General features: G+C 42.9%; 1 protein-coding gene across 3 annotated transcripts in view; it reads left to right on the forward strand.

The window, feature by feature from the left end:
* The first annotated feature begins 3,529 nt into the window (after positions 1-3,529).
* The window catches only part of KDM1B (lysine demethylase 1B), a 174,385-nt gene continuing 162,291 nt past the window's right edge, over positions 3,530-15,623 (forward strand). Inside the window, exons 1-2 of one of the 3 annotated variants that reach the window (XM_029590738.1) lie at positions 3,530-3,670; positions 9,142-9,244. In XM_029590738.1, coding sequence (XP_029446598.1) covers positions 9,155-9,244 — 90 coding nt within the window. In that variant the 5' untranslated portion in view covers positions 3,530-3,670; positions 9,142-9,154. Of the gene's footprint in view, positions 3,671-3,696; positions 3,851-6,845; positions 6,868-9,141; positions 9,245-15,623 lie in introns of those variants that run through there. The other 2 variants (XM_029590740.1, XM_029590739.1) reach the window with 2 other exon arrangements.

Genomic DNA, 15,623 nt, shown 5'->3' on the forward strand with positions numbered 1-15,623 from the left:
CGAGGGCTTCCAGACCCTCTGTTGGTGGCATGCGATGCGGAGAAGGCATTCGACAGAGTGGAATGGGAGTTTTTGAAACAGTCTTTGAGGAAATTTGGCTTTCAAGGAGCATTCGTTCAATATGTTACACTTTTATATACTAACCCTACAGCCAGCATTATGGTAAACGGTTCCTTGTCGGAGCCATTTCCGCTCTGTAGAGGGACGAGACAGGGGTGCCCACTGTCTCCCCTCTTGTTTATATTATCAGTAGAACCCTGGCAATTGCACTGAGGGCTGACCCGAATATTCAGGGCATACCGGTGGGGAAACATGTCCATAAAACTTTGCTTTTTGCCTACGAACTGCTATTATTGTTAACTAATGCTCAGGAGTCACTCCCCCGGGCAGTTCAGCTGTTTGCAGAATACCAGGCAGTCTCAGGTTTTAAACTTAATTTGGATAAAACCGAAGTTCTGGATGTAGGGGGAACCTTAGAGTCTACATGGCGGGACTTTCCGGTGTGATGGGCTGGAGATAAAATTAAATACTTAGGAGTTCAAATACATAAGAATACCCAGCACTGGTATCAGGTTAATTTACCCCCATTATTGGATAAGATCGGAAAGCAGTTGGAATCCTGGCTGAACCTACCTCTATCCTTGCACGGTCGGATAGCTATCATAAAGATGATCATTGCGCCCAAATTATTATACTTGTTACTCATGATCCCCATGTACTTTTCGAGTAAGGATTTAAAACGCTTTCAACGAACTATCACTCGATTTTTATGGCGGGGGAAAAAACAAGGATATCCTATAGCACTCTCACAGCACCTAGAGTAAAAGGGGGTTTCAACTTACCTGATTTCAGGCTATACGCATGGGCGGCACATCTGCGGTTCCTTGGGGATTGGCTACAGGGTACATCCGAGTATACTGATTATGCCCTAGTGACAGATATATGTCAACCTTTAAACCCCAAGCTGGTTCGACATCTATCATATAAAGATCTGTCTCAGTTGGGTATCAAGGCTCAGCTAGTATCTATTATACACAGGACATGGAAAGAATTGAGGAGTCTGTTGCAATTGCCCATTCAGATCTCTTTGCAATACCCGTTGATCAATAACCCAGTGACACCTCCATTTGAGTCTCTGTTCGCGGGACGGAATGTGACTACAGAAGATGTGGTAGTGGGGACTATTTTGGACTCCAAGTCAGGGGGTCTAAAATCATTTGAGGTATTGCAAGCACAATTGGGGTTGTCTCCTACTCATTTTTTGGGATATGCACAATTGCGAGCCTTTGTCTATAAACTTCTGCGATCAACCCAGGGGCCGTTAGAGAATCCTGCATATGCTCTTTTTTTAAAGGTATATGGGAGGAAACAGGGGTCATTATCCTTATTATACAAGTTCTGTCAAAATGTTACCTCATACTCCACCTTTGCTCATTTATTACAAAAATGGGGAGCTGTCATTGCGGAAGAACTAGATGAGCTAATGTTGAAAGAAGGTTATCTGTCTATAGCCAAAATAACAAATAATGTCTAAGAGAACTTCAAGTGAGAGTTTTCCACCAGGCTATCTATCCCCCAATGGTAGCTTTCTACATGGGTATCGCCAGTTCTAAATTATGCTCTAAATGCTCAATTAGGCCCGCTACATTTATTCATGCCTTGTGGGAATGCCCGCTTATTCAAGCTTTTTGGGAGCAAGTCCGAAAGAGGGTGTCTGACATCTTTTCTACACAGATACACTGGTCAATGTCATTTTGTTTGTTGAATGTAGATTCAGGCGACTCTTCACTAAACCATGATATTATTTTTTTCTCTAAGGTGTGCTTGATAGTAAAAAAATGTATTCTCTTGAAATGGCCGGAGGAAATTCCTCCGGATTGATCCTTATGGAGTGCACAAATGTCCAATCTATATCAGATGGAATATGGGTCATTATACAAGACCTTTTCCCACAAGAAAAAAGGATTCTTTCGTGATATATGGAGGGTCTTCTATGTCACTCTCCCTGAGGCCATTCAACAGTTGTTCCCGCTGGTAGACCCAGCAGTTCCTGGGGTTGGGTCTAAATTATAATTACGTGTCAAGTGCATGTGTTCACATTTACGGTATGATTTTTTATTATTATTTTTTTTCTCTAAAGCCCAAAGGTTCTTTTACAGGTGGTTACACGCTGATGTAATTGTACTACTTGCCTGGTTGTGTCCTTATGCGGCAATGTGGGGAAGGGTGGGAGGGAGAAATAGGGGGGGATAATATACACAAAAAATTGTCAGGAAAATTTTATATGATATTTTCCATGTACGTTCCGCAAGGTTTTTTGTATTTTTGTCATGTTCTACTGTATTCCTTTGGTATGGATTTGCTGAACGGTTTTGCTTAATAAAATATTTTGGAAAAAAACAACCTCTAAAGAGAGGGGGGGGGGGGGGGGTTTACAGCACCCACTCTCCCTTCTCTCACCCCTCTCCCTCACTTCAAGGAGGGGGTCTTTTCAAGGGCAGGATGGGGGGCCTCTTTCTTCAGAAAGTTAACAGGATGAAATGAAAAGAGGGGGCAAAGAAGGATATGGGAGGAGAAGCAAAAAAATGTCTTCCTTGCTCTTCAGTGCAGAGCAGCGGAGGGGGAGAAGTATTCCTGAGAAACTCTTAAAAAAAAAACCAACCCTAGCTGCTGCAGCGGTGCTTTTGGTGTCAGCCCTTCTAGCTAGTGGAAAAAGAGCCTGCTCCCCAGACAAGGAAAAATAAAGCCCCTCCCTCTCTATCCCGAGAAGGGCTGGTAAACTCTGCAACTTCTTTCTGTTCTCTCCTTATCTGAAGATCTGGAGTTTGCAGGGAACTCTGACTTCTACAATTGCTAGGATGGTTTCAGGCTGGAGATTTCCCTGTTCCTGGTTAGCTGCTGAGAAAGAGGACAAGGCTGGGCAGAATCCTAACGATCTCAGAGAGAAGTCCCTAGGATCTCCTTCTGCAGATCTGGGGCTTACAAGAATTCCAGTCCTGTTTCCCCTTCCCAGGCAGAAGTTGGATTAGGAGGCTTCAATAGGGTAAAGTGTATGAGTGTTCGGGGGGGCAGCAGCTTCGGCTTCAGGTTCCAGATAAGGGGAGAATTCAGAAGATTCAGAGCTAAAAGCAGAAAGTTCTGCTTTCTAAAAAAAAAAAAAAATGAGTGTAACACGATGGAAATTTGCTGAAAGGGCTCTCCCTCAATGCAATTACTTATACCCTCCTTCTCCATCCGTGTTCTGTATCTGCCCTGCTATTCCAGTCATCCGTGATTGGCTACAGCCGAGTCATCATCACTCTGCGACTGCTGGCTGGGCTGCCCGAGGCAAAGAACAAAACGCGCCAGCAACATATAGGACTATTAATACTCAGCTACCCACTCATCCAGCTGAATACTAACCCATTCCTAACAATAAATATTTGTCCCGCACAACGGGTGTAAAATCGTAGCCCGATCCAGCAACTCATACACCCTTCCGGGTTGAAACGTCTCTCCGCTAGCTAATCAAAATGATCGGAGGGCGGGGCTTATGACAAAGAATGTTCTGTTTGGTGGAGGAAGTTGCCGATCATTTCCACCCATCCACCTCCTGCCCTGGAGCCGTGGCAGGCTGGTTACAAGGATTCTCGCTTCTCTTCTCGTGGGTGATGACGTAATCAACTGGCAGGTTGGTTTCCGGGGTATTGGTTAGAACCCAAAAATCCGATTTTTGTTTCGAGTGTGTTTTATTTGCTATATTCCAAAATCAGAAGTCTTATGCAGAATTCCTTGCACTCCGGCGTACCATCGCCTTCTTTTTATCATGTTGAACTCTAGGGTATTGGGGTTTTTTTTTTCATTTGCTGGGGTAGGTGGAGCCTGGATATGTTATAGGACGGTAGTGGAGGCGATGAAGCTTGGTGGGCTCTCGTAAACTTTTGGCACATCTTATGTATAACTGTTTGCATATTCTTAGTATCCAGTTACGGATTTGTTTTATTTTATTTATTTATTTAAAATCTTTTCTATACCGTCCTTAGGCTAGTTGCCGTCACAACGGTTCACAATAAGGCACATCATTTCAAACTTAAATGTGTTCCCTGGGATAATTGTGTAAGCTAAAGCGGAAGATAGAATGGTCAGTGTGATTCTGGCCATTCTGGGAATAGAGACCATTATATTCCCTAGAAATACCTTGGTTTACAAACCCTTGGTATATATAGAGTTGCCAGTTGTCTCCAGATTTGCCCGACAAGGTTGATCCAGTCCAGGGTTTACTCTTGCATGCAGAGCCTTGTAAATCTGATGTATCTATTAAGGTCCCTAGTAGAAAGGAAGACTATAAGGTTCTGCATACTGTGGAGTAAACCCTGAACTGGATTAACCCCATCGGGCATATTTGGAGCTAGTTCCAAAATATCATTGTGCCTTGGTCTTCAGTGGCCTCCCAAGGAGGGCCTTAACTACCATTCCCTAATGACACCAAGACCTTGCTGTCTAGAGGCACTTTAGCTGCTTCATATATTATCTAGCATTTTTTTTTAATTCTGTTAGTAGTAAGTTTGGTTCTCTATATCAGCACTTGCTTAGATTCCCTGTGCTGGGTATGAGTGGGCAGGTGTTGCAATTTGCTGGATCATCTAAAATCTTATAGGAATATTCCAAATACTGGGTGAAAGGTTTTGCTTGCACAGTATTTTCTGTGGATGTTTTATTCCCTTCCTGAAGTTGTAGGAAATTTAAATCTTGGGGAAAAGATAGGTTCTTTCTAGATTATGCATGCAGACTGGCTTGCAGGCTGTTTGCCTGAAATTTGTATCTGGTCCTTTAGTGTGCTCTGGGGATGTGTGTGAGCATTTTCTGAATTTTTCCAGCTTTGACTTAATTTATTATTGTGACTGGCTAGTGCTCTACATCTTTTTAGAGGCATAAAAGAAACAGTAAAATTACTGCTAGTTTTCTTTGAATTTCTTTGATTTATAATTCTACTTCCATACACTTTAAAGCAGATTACATTAAGAGCTGATTTACTAAGGCTTTTCTCTCATTCTGTGTCTATGGGAAAAATGCTTAGTAATTGAGGCAAGGGAGGGTGACGTGATTTACTCTGTGTAACAAAAAGCAGCAGTGGGAGTTGAACCCTGGATTCCAGGTTTTCAGCCCACTTCTTTAACCACTAGGCTACGTCTTCACTGGAGAGCAGTGTGTGATGTACACAAGCCCACTGATGGACCTGACCTCCCCTCCCCCCCAGCAAATATTGTAGGAAGGGAATTGAAACCCTTTCACTTTATTTTAAAAATTTTGTGTCACTTAGGAAGGTTTAAATATTATATTTGTGCATGTATAATCGCAGACATGTATGTATCTGTGCATCTGCAGTGGCTGGCAGTGCCACAGCTTTGGTAAGAAATTGTTTTGCTTGACCTGGAAGCCTGAAGGAACAGGAAGATGCTGCAGGAGAAAGATGCTGCTGCTAGGTCTAGATAGAGAGAGACACTTTATTTTCCTCTCTTGGTTTCCTCCTGTTCCTTTGGTCTTCCAGGTCATTCAGAACCATCCCTTACTGAGGCTGTGCTGCCTTTGGCTTTTATTTGGAACTGCCCCCAGGGTTTTTTCCTTGGCATTTTTAAACTCCCTTCTGCTTCTGTCTTGTCAGTCATTAGAGTTTCAGTTCTTCAGCCAGGGACTAGAGACCGGGGTTTCCTCTGGAACTTTTGGTCCATTGGACCCCTGAGTCTTACCAATAGATGTTACCGTTGCACAATTAATGGGACTCCCTCCTCTCTTAAGGTTGTAAGTGCTGCCTTCACAGCATCCCCTAGTCCTTGATTATCTGAGGAACAGAAGCTGATTGCTCACGTGGCAGCATGAAGCACTGCCACTGCATCATCTGCGCTTTCCCTAGATTTTCTAATCGCGACTGACCTTACGCTTTTCCTTCACGTTGATGGCTAGTACTGGCAATTTTGATTTTCAATGGCCATTTGCCAGTTGAAGCCAAAATGAAACATAATGCAAAAAATAAATCTCCAAATATACCTAGAAAATTAAGTTGGTTCTTCAACAGAGAGAGCTTAACTGTGTATCTTAGAGGACAAAATAAATGCTATCGAAATACAAAGTTGGGAAGGAACACTTGCTTTAGGTTGTCTCAAAAAAACAAACAAACCCCACACTTAAAAGGGCTAGTATCTATGTAGACATAACCTACAGAACTCCATCACTAGGAAGATAGAGAATGATGATAATTATACAAAAGATAGCATCTGAAAAAGTGTTGGTAGATGGGATCTTAAATCATTAGATTTAGACTGACAAGTGTCAATTGCAAGACATTTAGTAGAGGGATACTGGAATCATGGCAAACAGTATGTCTTAAGTAACTGGTTGTGAAGCCCACTCTTAGAGTGGTGATTCTGTACTTGTTGCTGACCACTATGGAATTGGCCAGCCTAGAATCCAGTGTTCTCCATTAGCAAGCAGTTATGAATTTGCCATCACACATAGGTGACATCATCCAGTGGTATCAACACAGATCCAGCACGCGAAGTTCAGTAAAGACTTTACTGAGCGTGTGCAAGAATTCCTGCAATTATATACTGCCTCATTAGCCTCTCAGTCTTTCTTCGTCAGCAGCTTCAAGGCCTGCATTTTGAGCACTGGATGTCAAGGATACAGACTCCATCTGCTGTCACTGCTTGGGCCTTGGCCATAACTCCAACTACCTTTAGGTGGATGTCCCCTAGGGTAATACTGTTCCTGGAAGGTGGAGGCCCTAAGGAAGATGCTGGCAAATGAGAGCCTGGAGTCTTGGCATGAGGCTGAGTACGGAGCCTCTTCTTGACAAGGAGCAAAGCGTCGCCAGAATCTCAGCATAGAAAAGTGAGACACATTTTCTCCCCTCTCATTCCAAAACACATGGGAAAGCTTCCTCTCTCCCCTCTAGGGCACTGGTTCCCAGATTCATCTTGGATCAGGGGTTGAATGTGGTATGGAGGTCTGTGGTCTGGGTGAAGTGCTGTGAAGGATGCCTAAATAAAGTTAGGAACTTCTTTCGGTGCCATCCCCTCACAGCCAAAGAAAAGATTGGGGCAGTGAGTACAGGGCTCTGCCGGATTGGGCCCCAACTTGACACCAAACCAGGAGATAGCCTCTTTGATGCAAGTCCCAGCATTCTCTATGGCACTGAAAAAACTCATGATGGCGAACCATTTATTTTACAGTACTCCGTCTGTGTCATCAGTGCAGAGCTACTGTGATAGTGGGGGGGGAAAAAACTCACTTAAATGATAAATATGTAAGTGACCATCATATAGCACCGGACTGGCACCATGCGAGTGCTTCAAAATCCTTTATGATGTGGTGAATTAATAATCATTGGTCATTTTGCCATGTGAGTTCATATATTTTTTTTGAGTAATTTTTTTGCAGCATTTAAAACAGATCCTTAGGCATCATACAATGGAATTAAAGTTTGCACTTAACTGAATGCTTAGGTATTCTGGGAAAAGTGCTCCCTTATATCCTTCAGGTCAAGTTTGCTGAATGTCCACGATGTTTTGCAGAGCCTTTTCTTGTTTCCCAATGTTCTTTGGGCTGTTGTGTGTTGATTGTCCAATGTTATTCACCCATCATTGCGCATGCTGTGAACAAGTAAGGCGAGTGCGGCAGTTTTATTGCCCAGATATTGAAGGCTGTTGTTTAAATATCGGTACTTCCACATGGGAAGCTAATGTGTGCGACAAGCCCCTGATGAAGTTTTCTTCAGAAACGTTGCAATGTCGGGTGGAAGAAGATTCAGTGAATCACTTTGGACAATCAACACACAGCAGTCCAAAGAACTTCTGGGAAACAAAGTTTCTGTAAAACATCTTGGACATTTAGCACACTTGAGCCTGAAGGATATAAGAGAACACAATGGACCAGGAGACTGAAATGACAAACTGATAAGATACGGATATCAAACATGCCATGGCCAAGCTGGTCCTATGAGGATTTCTTCACCTTGTCCTGAAGGACCTTCTGGAAAGTCTTGGCAATCAGAGGAATTGCAGGTATACACAGAGTAGACGGATGCTCCAGTCTAGCAAAAAAGCATTGGGAGATGATCTGTAGCTACTCAGATGCATGGAGTAGAACTTCTTGACCTTTCTATTGCCTTCTGAGGCAAATAGGTCAATCACTGCTATTCCCTAGCAACTGAAAAAATCATCAGTGATACCTTTATCCAAAGATCAGTCGTGCAGTTATAAAACATACTGCTAGGACAGTTTGCCAATGTAGTCTGGATTCCCAGTAGGTAAGTCTTCTGGGAGTTCGGGAATCATGATATCCTGCCCATGACCACATTTGAAGGACCACTTAGCAGAGAGCATAAGAGCCTGTATTTATCTGTTAGTTTATGCAGAATATGGCCACTTGGTTGTCCACTTAGATCAAGATTCTCTTTCCCGAAAGGCGGCAAAAGAAAGCCCTTAGGACACAGCAGATCATTCGCATTTCCAGGTGGTTGATTATTCTCCTTTGGGGACCACAATCCTTGGACCCACGTCACACAGAAGTATCCACATGTGTAGATGAGTCAGAGGAACCACATGTACCTCAGCAGCCATATGTGCGAGAAGGATCAAGATCGATCTTGCTGACACTCAGTCTTGTTGAAGGATAGACCTTCAGCAATGTGGCCATCAGCAATATGGCTCTTTTGATGGGGAAAAACACCTTTTCCTAAAATGAGTTTACTAGGCTTCTATGAACTGAATTCCTTGAAGCAGAACCAGGTTTAATTCAGCAAAGTTCATCAGGAAACTCAGGGACTGAAGGAGCCACATTTTTCTTTTCCTCTCATAGGATGTAATGGTATGATGATGATATGAGTTTTGTCAAGTGTGTATTTCAGATTCATGCAGCAGATAAGAGCAAATGTCAGCAATCCTAATGGAGTACTCTTCCAAAGCTTGCTGTGCAGAGACCACCATCTCTTTCTAATCCATGAACCCTTTTGAGTGCGCTCTATTCATGCATTCAGTCTGAGAACTTGCATGCTGAGACAGTCTTAGGAGAAAAGCAGGCTCTATATGCTAAATAATTAAGGTATCTGATTAGCTGGTGTTTGCAGTTTAGAGCTTGCATCATTGCTTAAACTTTGTTTTACAGATTCTCGAGTACAATGTCAACTTCAAGGAAAGGAACAAAGAAAAAGTCAAGTTCTCTTGACCTGTCCCCTGATAACCTTCCTGTGCGATCATCTGGGAGACAGGTAGGAAGATTTTAACTTTGCCTTGTTTGCTCATTGGCCTGTTTTATTTTGAATTTTTTTTATTTATTGCATTTACATTCTATATCCAAGCAAAAACACTTGTTTAGAACAACATGCAGATTTAACAATAACAGAAAATAAGTATAAGGAAATAAATACTAATCTCTCATGTCCTGTCAGTCCACAATTATAACAGAAATCAATCAAAAAAGCGTAGGAAACTAATTAGAAGATTTACAACTACCAAGAACTGAAGAAAATCCTTCTTATATTCTATGTAATGCCTCTTAAGTGACTAGAGAGGATGAAAGACCAAGATCCATATGTGAGAGGATGTTGTCTGTGGCTGCTTCACATTAAGAAAATTAGTCAGTTGAGAAGGATCAAAAGAGACATTTAACCCCTTAAATTTTACAACATATTTACAAGGAAAATAAAGTCAAAATAATGCACACACATTTTTGGATGGTGTTTAGAATTGTTGGATTCACATCCTGCACACTATATCTCTAAGTGATTAATGATTAAATCGTTTTAAGCACAAGATTTTGGGTTAACAGACATAAAACCGTAAGGTGGACCCAGTGCTTTATGATGGCCACTTTAAGAGATTATTTATAAGTGTCACTAAAAAGTTTTTTTCACAAGCGAGAGATATTTAATCTGCACAAATTAATTACAGCAAGTTTTAATATTAGAATTTACTTCCTCTTTACTTGAGTTGCCTTTTCAACATCAGGAAAAATATTTATTTATTTATGAAACTTTTAATATACCGACATTCATAGGGCATATCATGCCGGTTTACAAAAAACTGAAGCAGGTGGAAAATACAATGAACAGGGGTAAATATGAACTTTTAAGGCGAAAAAGGGAACTTCCCTCTTACGAAAAAGCAACTTCATAATAAAACCCTGTTAGAATCAAGAGCAAGAGTGACTATAAGGGAAGATGGCACAACCCCATTATCTGAAGAATTTTTCAAAAAAGAAAAGTGAAAGTCCTCTGAAGATTGAAGCTCACCTTCTTCCTGCAAAGGTTTTTGAACAGAAGACAAATAATACACCTTTGAGACAGGTGGAATTTTCAAAGTCTTAAAAAGTTATTTGTAAAAATTTGCTTTGGAGACGTCAGCCTCTTAGGAAAATTTGTAATGCGAATATTTAAGTTGACGAACAGTATTTTCTAAATTCTTGAGTTTATTTAACAAACATAGGTGACCCTTAGAAACAGCAGCTAATGGCCCTTGTATGGCAGTTTCCTGGGAGTCAAACAATTCTGTATTCTGAAATAAAACAGAAACTTGCCCTTGTGTAGCCTGCATGGCCTTGGAAAGACCCTGGTATTGGGATGCAAACTGACCCAATTGTGAAGATAAATTTGTAATAGCATCCCAAATGGTGTCCAAGGTAATATTTTGGGGCTTGGGAAGGCAAAAGTACTGTACCTTAGGTTGGCCTCTGTGAAGTCTAGTGGTATGAAAATCTCTGTGAATGAAGCCAAATAACTTTCTGCAGAAGGAGAAAAAAAATGCCACCAGCTAAACATCTCCATTTATGTGACTCAAGTTTTTTGTAGCATAGACTGTTTGTTCAGTGCAGCAGCTTGTCATAGCTGTTTTCTTTATTTAATAAAATGCTGCAGTCTCGAGCACTTTTTATGTTTTCAGTTTAAATATTACATTTTACTTCGGTGCACTTTATGCTTCTTGCCCCTACAACTGTTCTGTACAGGCCAAGTTTCTTAAAGGGAAGCAGTGAAGCTTCACCTTCCTATTTTCAAGGAGATTGCTTGAACATATTATTTTCAGTTCAAATTCTCATGCAGACAGGCTTGTTTCTCCTAGTTTATGCTGCCATGTGCCTGCAGCAAGCAAAGTTTGCTGAACTTCAGCAAATAATTACTGCCACCAAAAAAGCAGGAGTGCTGCGCGTATGTGCGACTGTATAACAGTAGTTGGAACCGCAGAATGTTGAAGAGTTGAATACTAGAATGTGGGGTCAAATATTGCATCAAAAATAATTTTTTATTTCGAGCTGACAGCTTCTTACTGCTCCTTTGTACATCCAGCTCAGACAGAACCAGGGTTGGGATCAGGTGCCATGAGTCTTTACAACTACCTGGGGACTTTTTCCTCTCTTATATCTTTCCTGCCCTAACCATATAGCTAGTCAATCATTGTAGTAATGGTCCTGGGCTTGGGGCCATGCACCAGGGCTCCTTATGAAACCCCACAATCATGGACCCCAAATTCGGCCACTTGGTGTCACCCTTAAGCAATGATTGCGACTTCCTTCCCCCTCTCTGGGGGGGGGGGGCACATTGCTATCCCAGCGACCCAGGGACCATGCCCTTTATGATCTCCTTAGGATGTTCACTCAAGCAGCAGCTTCAGACTTGGCAGCAAGGAGGCTTTTATGGCTTTGAAACTTGACAGCTGACGAGACATCTATATCTTGTTTAGGAAAATTGTCTTTTAGTGGGAGCCTGTTATTTGGAGAGGACTTGGAGAAACTCATGAAGAATCTTGGAGAGACTAAGCCTCAGAGACTGCCAGAAGATGGGCCACGAGGCAACCTTAGTAACCTGAGACATCAAAGAATTGGGGATTATTGGAGATACAGGCCCAGTAACCTTGGACCTCAGCGTCCTCAAAAGACCAGATTCCAGCCCTTTCGAGGAGTCAAGAGGCCAAGGAATGAATTTCCCAGGGCAGCAGGTACCAACTGCCTGACCCAGTGACAAGGGGTCCCTCTGCAGATAACTCCAGTCAGTGGTTGCCTACATTGGTTTTACTCAGAGTGGACCCATATCACCTTGGAACAGTGGGTCCTAGACGTTATTCGAGAGGCTTATGTCCCCCGAGCTAATGAAACCAATTCCTCAAACTTTTATAGCATCCCCAAGCTCAGCAATAAAGACCACCTTGAACAAACTGTGGGCCTTACAAGCAGTGATGTCAGTACCTGTACAAGAGCAGGGCATGGGAGTGTATTCCATATACTTTGTCGCCCCCAAAAAGGATAGCTCCTTTTGTCCAGACCAGATCTCAAGGATAAGGAATTCTTACCAGAGGCTACTGCGTTTTCTGTGTTCTGAAGCAACATTTCCAGTTCCAAGCTCTTCCCTTTGGAATTGCAACAGATCTGAGAACCTTCACCACGGTCATGGTAGTAGTAGTGGCAGTGGCATTATGCAAACAAGGGGGTACTAGTCAATCAATACTTGGAAGATTGGCTGATCCCAACTGAATAGCTCCAGGAGAGCGAACAGGCCATACGAACAGATTTGCACGTAATGTAGCAGTTTAGCTGGGTCGTAACGTTTTGCAAAAAGCCATCTCTCACCCACCCAGTCCCTAGAGTTTCTAGGGGCACGGTTTGACACGAGAGAGGGAAGGGTTTACTTAACCCAAAAGAGTGTGGGGGAAAAACTAATTCCCCATGCTCAGGACCTCAAAGGCAAAGATACCCCAAAATCTGGGATTTACACCTATTGGGCCTCATGGCAGCGACAATAGATCTTGTCTCCTGGGTCAGGGCACACATGTGCCCGTTGCAGGAAGTGCTTCTGCCCAAATGGTCTCCCATGTCTATGGATTACGAGCAGCAGTTACCCTTACTTCCTCTAAGAAGCAATAGCTTGAGGTGGTGGAAAGATCCATCCAGCCTACTAAAAGGGATGAGTTGGATCCGCCACCATGGTTGGTTGTCACTGTGGACACCAGCAGCTTCAGGTGAGGGGGCCCACTGTTTGGGACAGTGTGAAGAACAGAAAAGAGCCTGCTCAGCAAACAGACTAGAACTAAGGGCCATCTGGCTAGCTCTTATAGCTTTCCACCCCCTAATAAGAGGGAAACCAATTGGGATACTCTCAGATAATGTGACAGCAGAGGGTATAAATGAACTGCCAAGGAGGAACCCACAGCCAGATTCTAGCCCAGGAGGCAGCAGAGATCTGCGACTGGGCGGAACGGAACTTGAGCCTTCTATCAGCAGTTCATATAAAAGGAACAAACAGCATCCAGGCTGACATCTTAAGCAGGAACAGGCTAGACCCAGGAGATTGGGAACTCAGTCAGGAGGCATTCCTCAAAATCACCACCAAATGGGGATTCTCAACCATGGATCTGATGGCGACTTGAGCCAATGCAAATGCAAGCAGGTTCTTCAGCCAAAGGAGGGAGATGGCTCCTGTAGAATAGACACACTGATCAGCCCCTGGCCAATGGAAGGCCTCCTGAATGCATTTTCTCCTTGGCCCCAGATCAGGAGAACTTTAAACAAGATAGAAAAACACCCAACTTTGACAATCTTGATTGCACCAGCCTGGTCAAGTAGACCATGGTATAAAGACCTTAAAAGATTACTAGTAGACATATCCCTATGCCTCCCGTTGGAACAGGGCCTGTTACATCAAGGCCCAGTAGCAATAGAAAAGCCAGCTCCATTCCATCTTATGGCATAGCTCTTGAAAGGACACATTTAAGCCATAAAGGTTACTCACCAGTAGTAATATCCACTATGCTGAGGGCCCGAAAGACCTCCATATCACTGGCATATATCCAAATTTGACGCCTGTTTGAAAGCTTCTGTCATCAAATGGGTTTTTTCACCCTGGAAGGTGGCCACAGCTCAAATCCTGGACTTCCTTCAATGAGATCTAGATAAGGGTCTAGCCCTCAACTCCCTTAGGATACAGATAGCAACTCTCTCCTGTTTCAGAGGCCCAATAAAAAGCAAGTAGGTAGCAATGCATCCAGATGTAGGTCGCTTTCTGAAAAGAGTAAAGCACATCGGACTACCCTTGGCCCTCTGGTCCCCTCATGGGACCTTAATTTGGTCCTTAGAGTGCTAGCATGGCCAGCCTTTGAACTGATAAAACGAGCCTCTCTCAAGGATCTGTTCCTCAAGGCGGCATTTCTGGTGGCCGTGTTTGGCAAGGTGAATTTCCGAACTACAGGCATTCTCCTGTAGAGATCCCTTCTTGATCATCTCCGAAAATGTGATCAAACTCAAACCTATTCCCTCCTTCCTACCGAAGGTGGTGTCTGTGTTTCATCTAAACCAGACTGTTACCTTAGCCTTTGAAAAAAGCAGGATGGGAAAGGAAGGCCGGGAAGGATGCCAGACTGATATTACTAAGATATTTGAAAGATACGCATGCCTTTAGAAAGTCAGACAGACTCTTCATACTGTTTGCTAGTCCACGGAAAGGAGAAGCAGCTTCCAAAGCAACTCTGGCCAGATGGATCAAAGAGGCCATTGGATCAGCACACCTGCTGGGAGGTAAACCAATTCCACCAGGGCTACGGGCACACTCAGCGAGAACCCAAGCAGCCTCCTGGGCGGAAGTGTCAAAGGTGTCCCCGGAGGAGATTTGCAAGGCAGCCACTTGGTCATCCTTGCACTCATTAAACAAAGCTCCTATAGACTGGACATACTGACCAATGCGGACACAACATTTGGAGTCGGGGTATTGAAGGCTGCTCTTGCAGTCTCCCGCCAACAGGTTAATGGTTTTATTACATCCCAAGAGTCTAGCGGTAGGATAAGGATCGTTAAATTATATCTTACCTGATAATTTTCTTTCCTCGACTAATCCTAGACCAGTCTAGTTCCCTCCCCACAAAGTGACCAAGTGTTTACTAGTTTAAAGAAATTTCTTTTGTCGTCTGTCACAACAAAGGGGAGGGTAGGTGTTTGCATATCCATATTTCCTTTGTGTTAGAGCAAAAAAAAAAAAAAATAGGAACATGGCAAGACATGTAAATAATTTGGTTTGAAGTGAACAAAGTACTTGACAAGCTCATCCAGGACGAAACCAGAGACAATTTGGAGAGTTGCTTTAAGTCCTATCACCACAATGTTTCATTACTTATTTGTTTCACTTATTTACTGGTCTGCAACTGGGTATGGATCATCTCTGGCAATAGACTACTGCAGGCTGCCTCAAACCTCACCCCTCTTATGGTGGACCTGATGTCACATGCAAGTCCAAAGAGGCTTGGTCTGTGTCTCCTCCTGGAAGGGAAATATCCCAAAAGTGATGACTGGTCTAGCAGTAGTCAAGAAAAGAAAATTATCAGGTAAGATGTATAATTTAACAATGGAGGCAAGAGAGTAGACTGTAACTATACAGACAGAAGCTTGCACTGACCCTTTTTTTTTTTTTAACTGGTTTTTTTTGTATTCGTCAGAACATGCACAAAGCACTGAAATGCAATACAGTACCTCAGCATACAACATAGTAAAATATAACATAATGATAATGAGCAAAAGCTGCTATTGGGAATTATAAAACTTAAGAACATGCCATACTGGGTCAGACTACAGGCCCAGCATCCTGTTTTCAACAGTGGCCAGTCCAGGCTATAAGA

The sequence above is a fragment of the Rhinatrema bivittatum genome, chromosome 2 (genome assembly GCF_901001135.1).
Source record: "Rhinatrema bivittatum chromosome 2, aRhiBiv1.1, whole genome shotgun sequence".
In the NCBI taxonomy this organism is placed as follows: Eukaryota; Metazoa; Chordata; class Amphibia; order Gymnophiona; family Rhinatrematidae; genus Rhinatrema; species Rhinatrema bivittatum.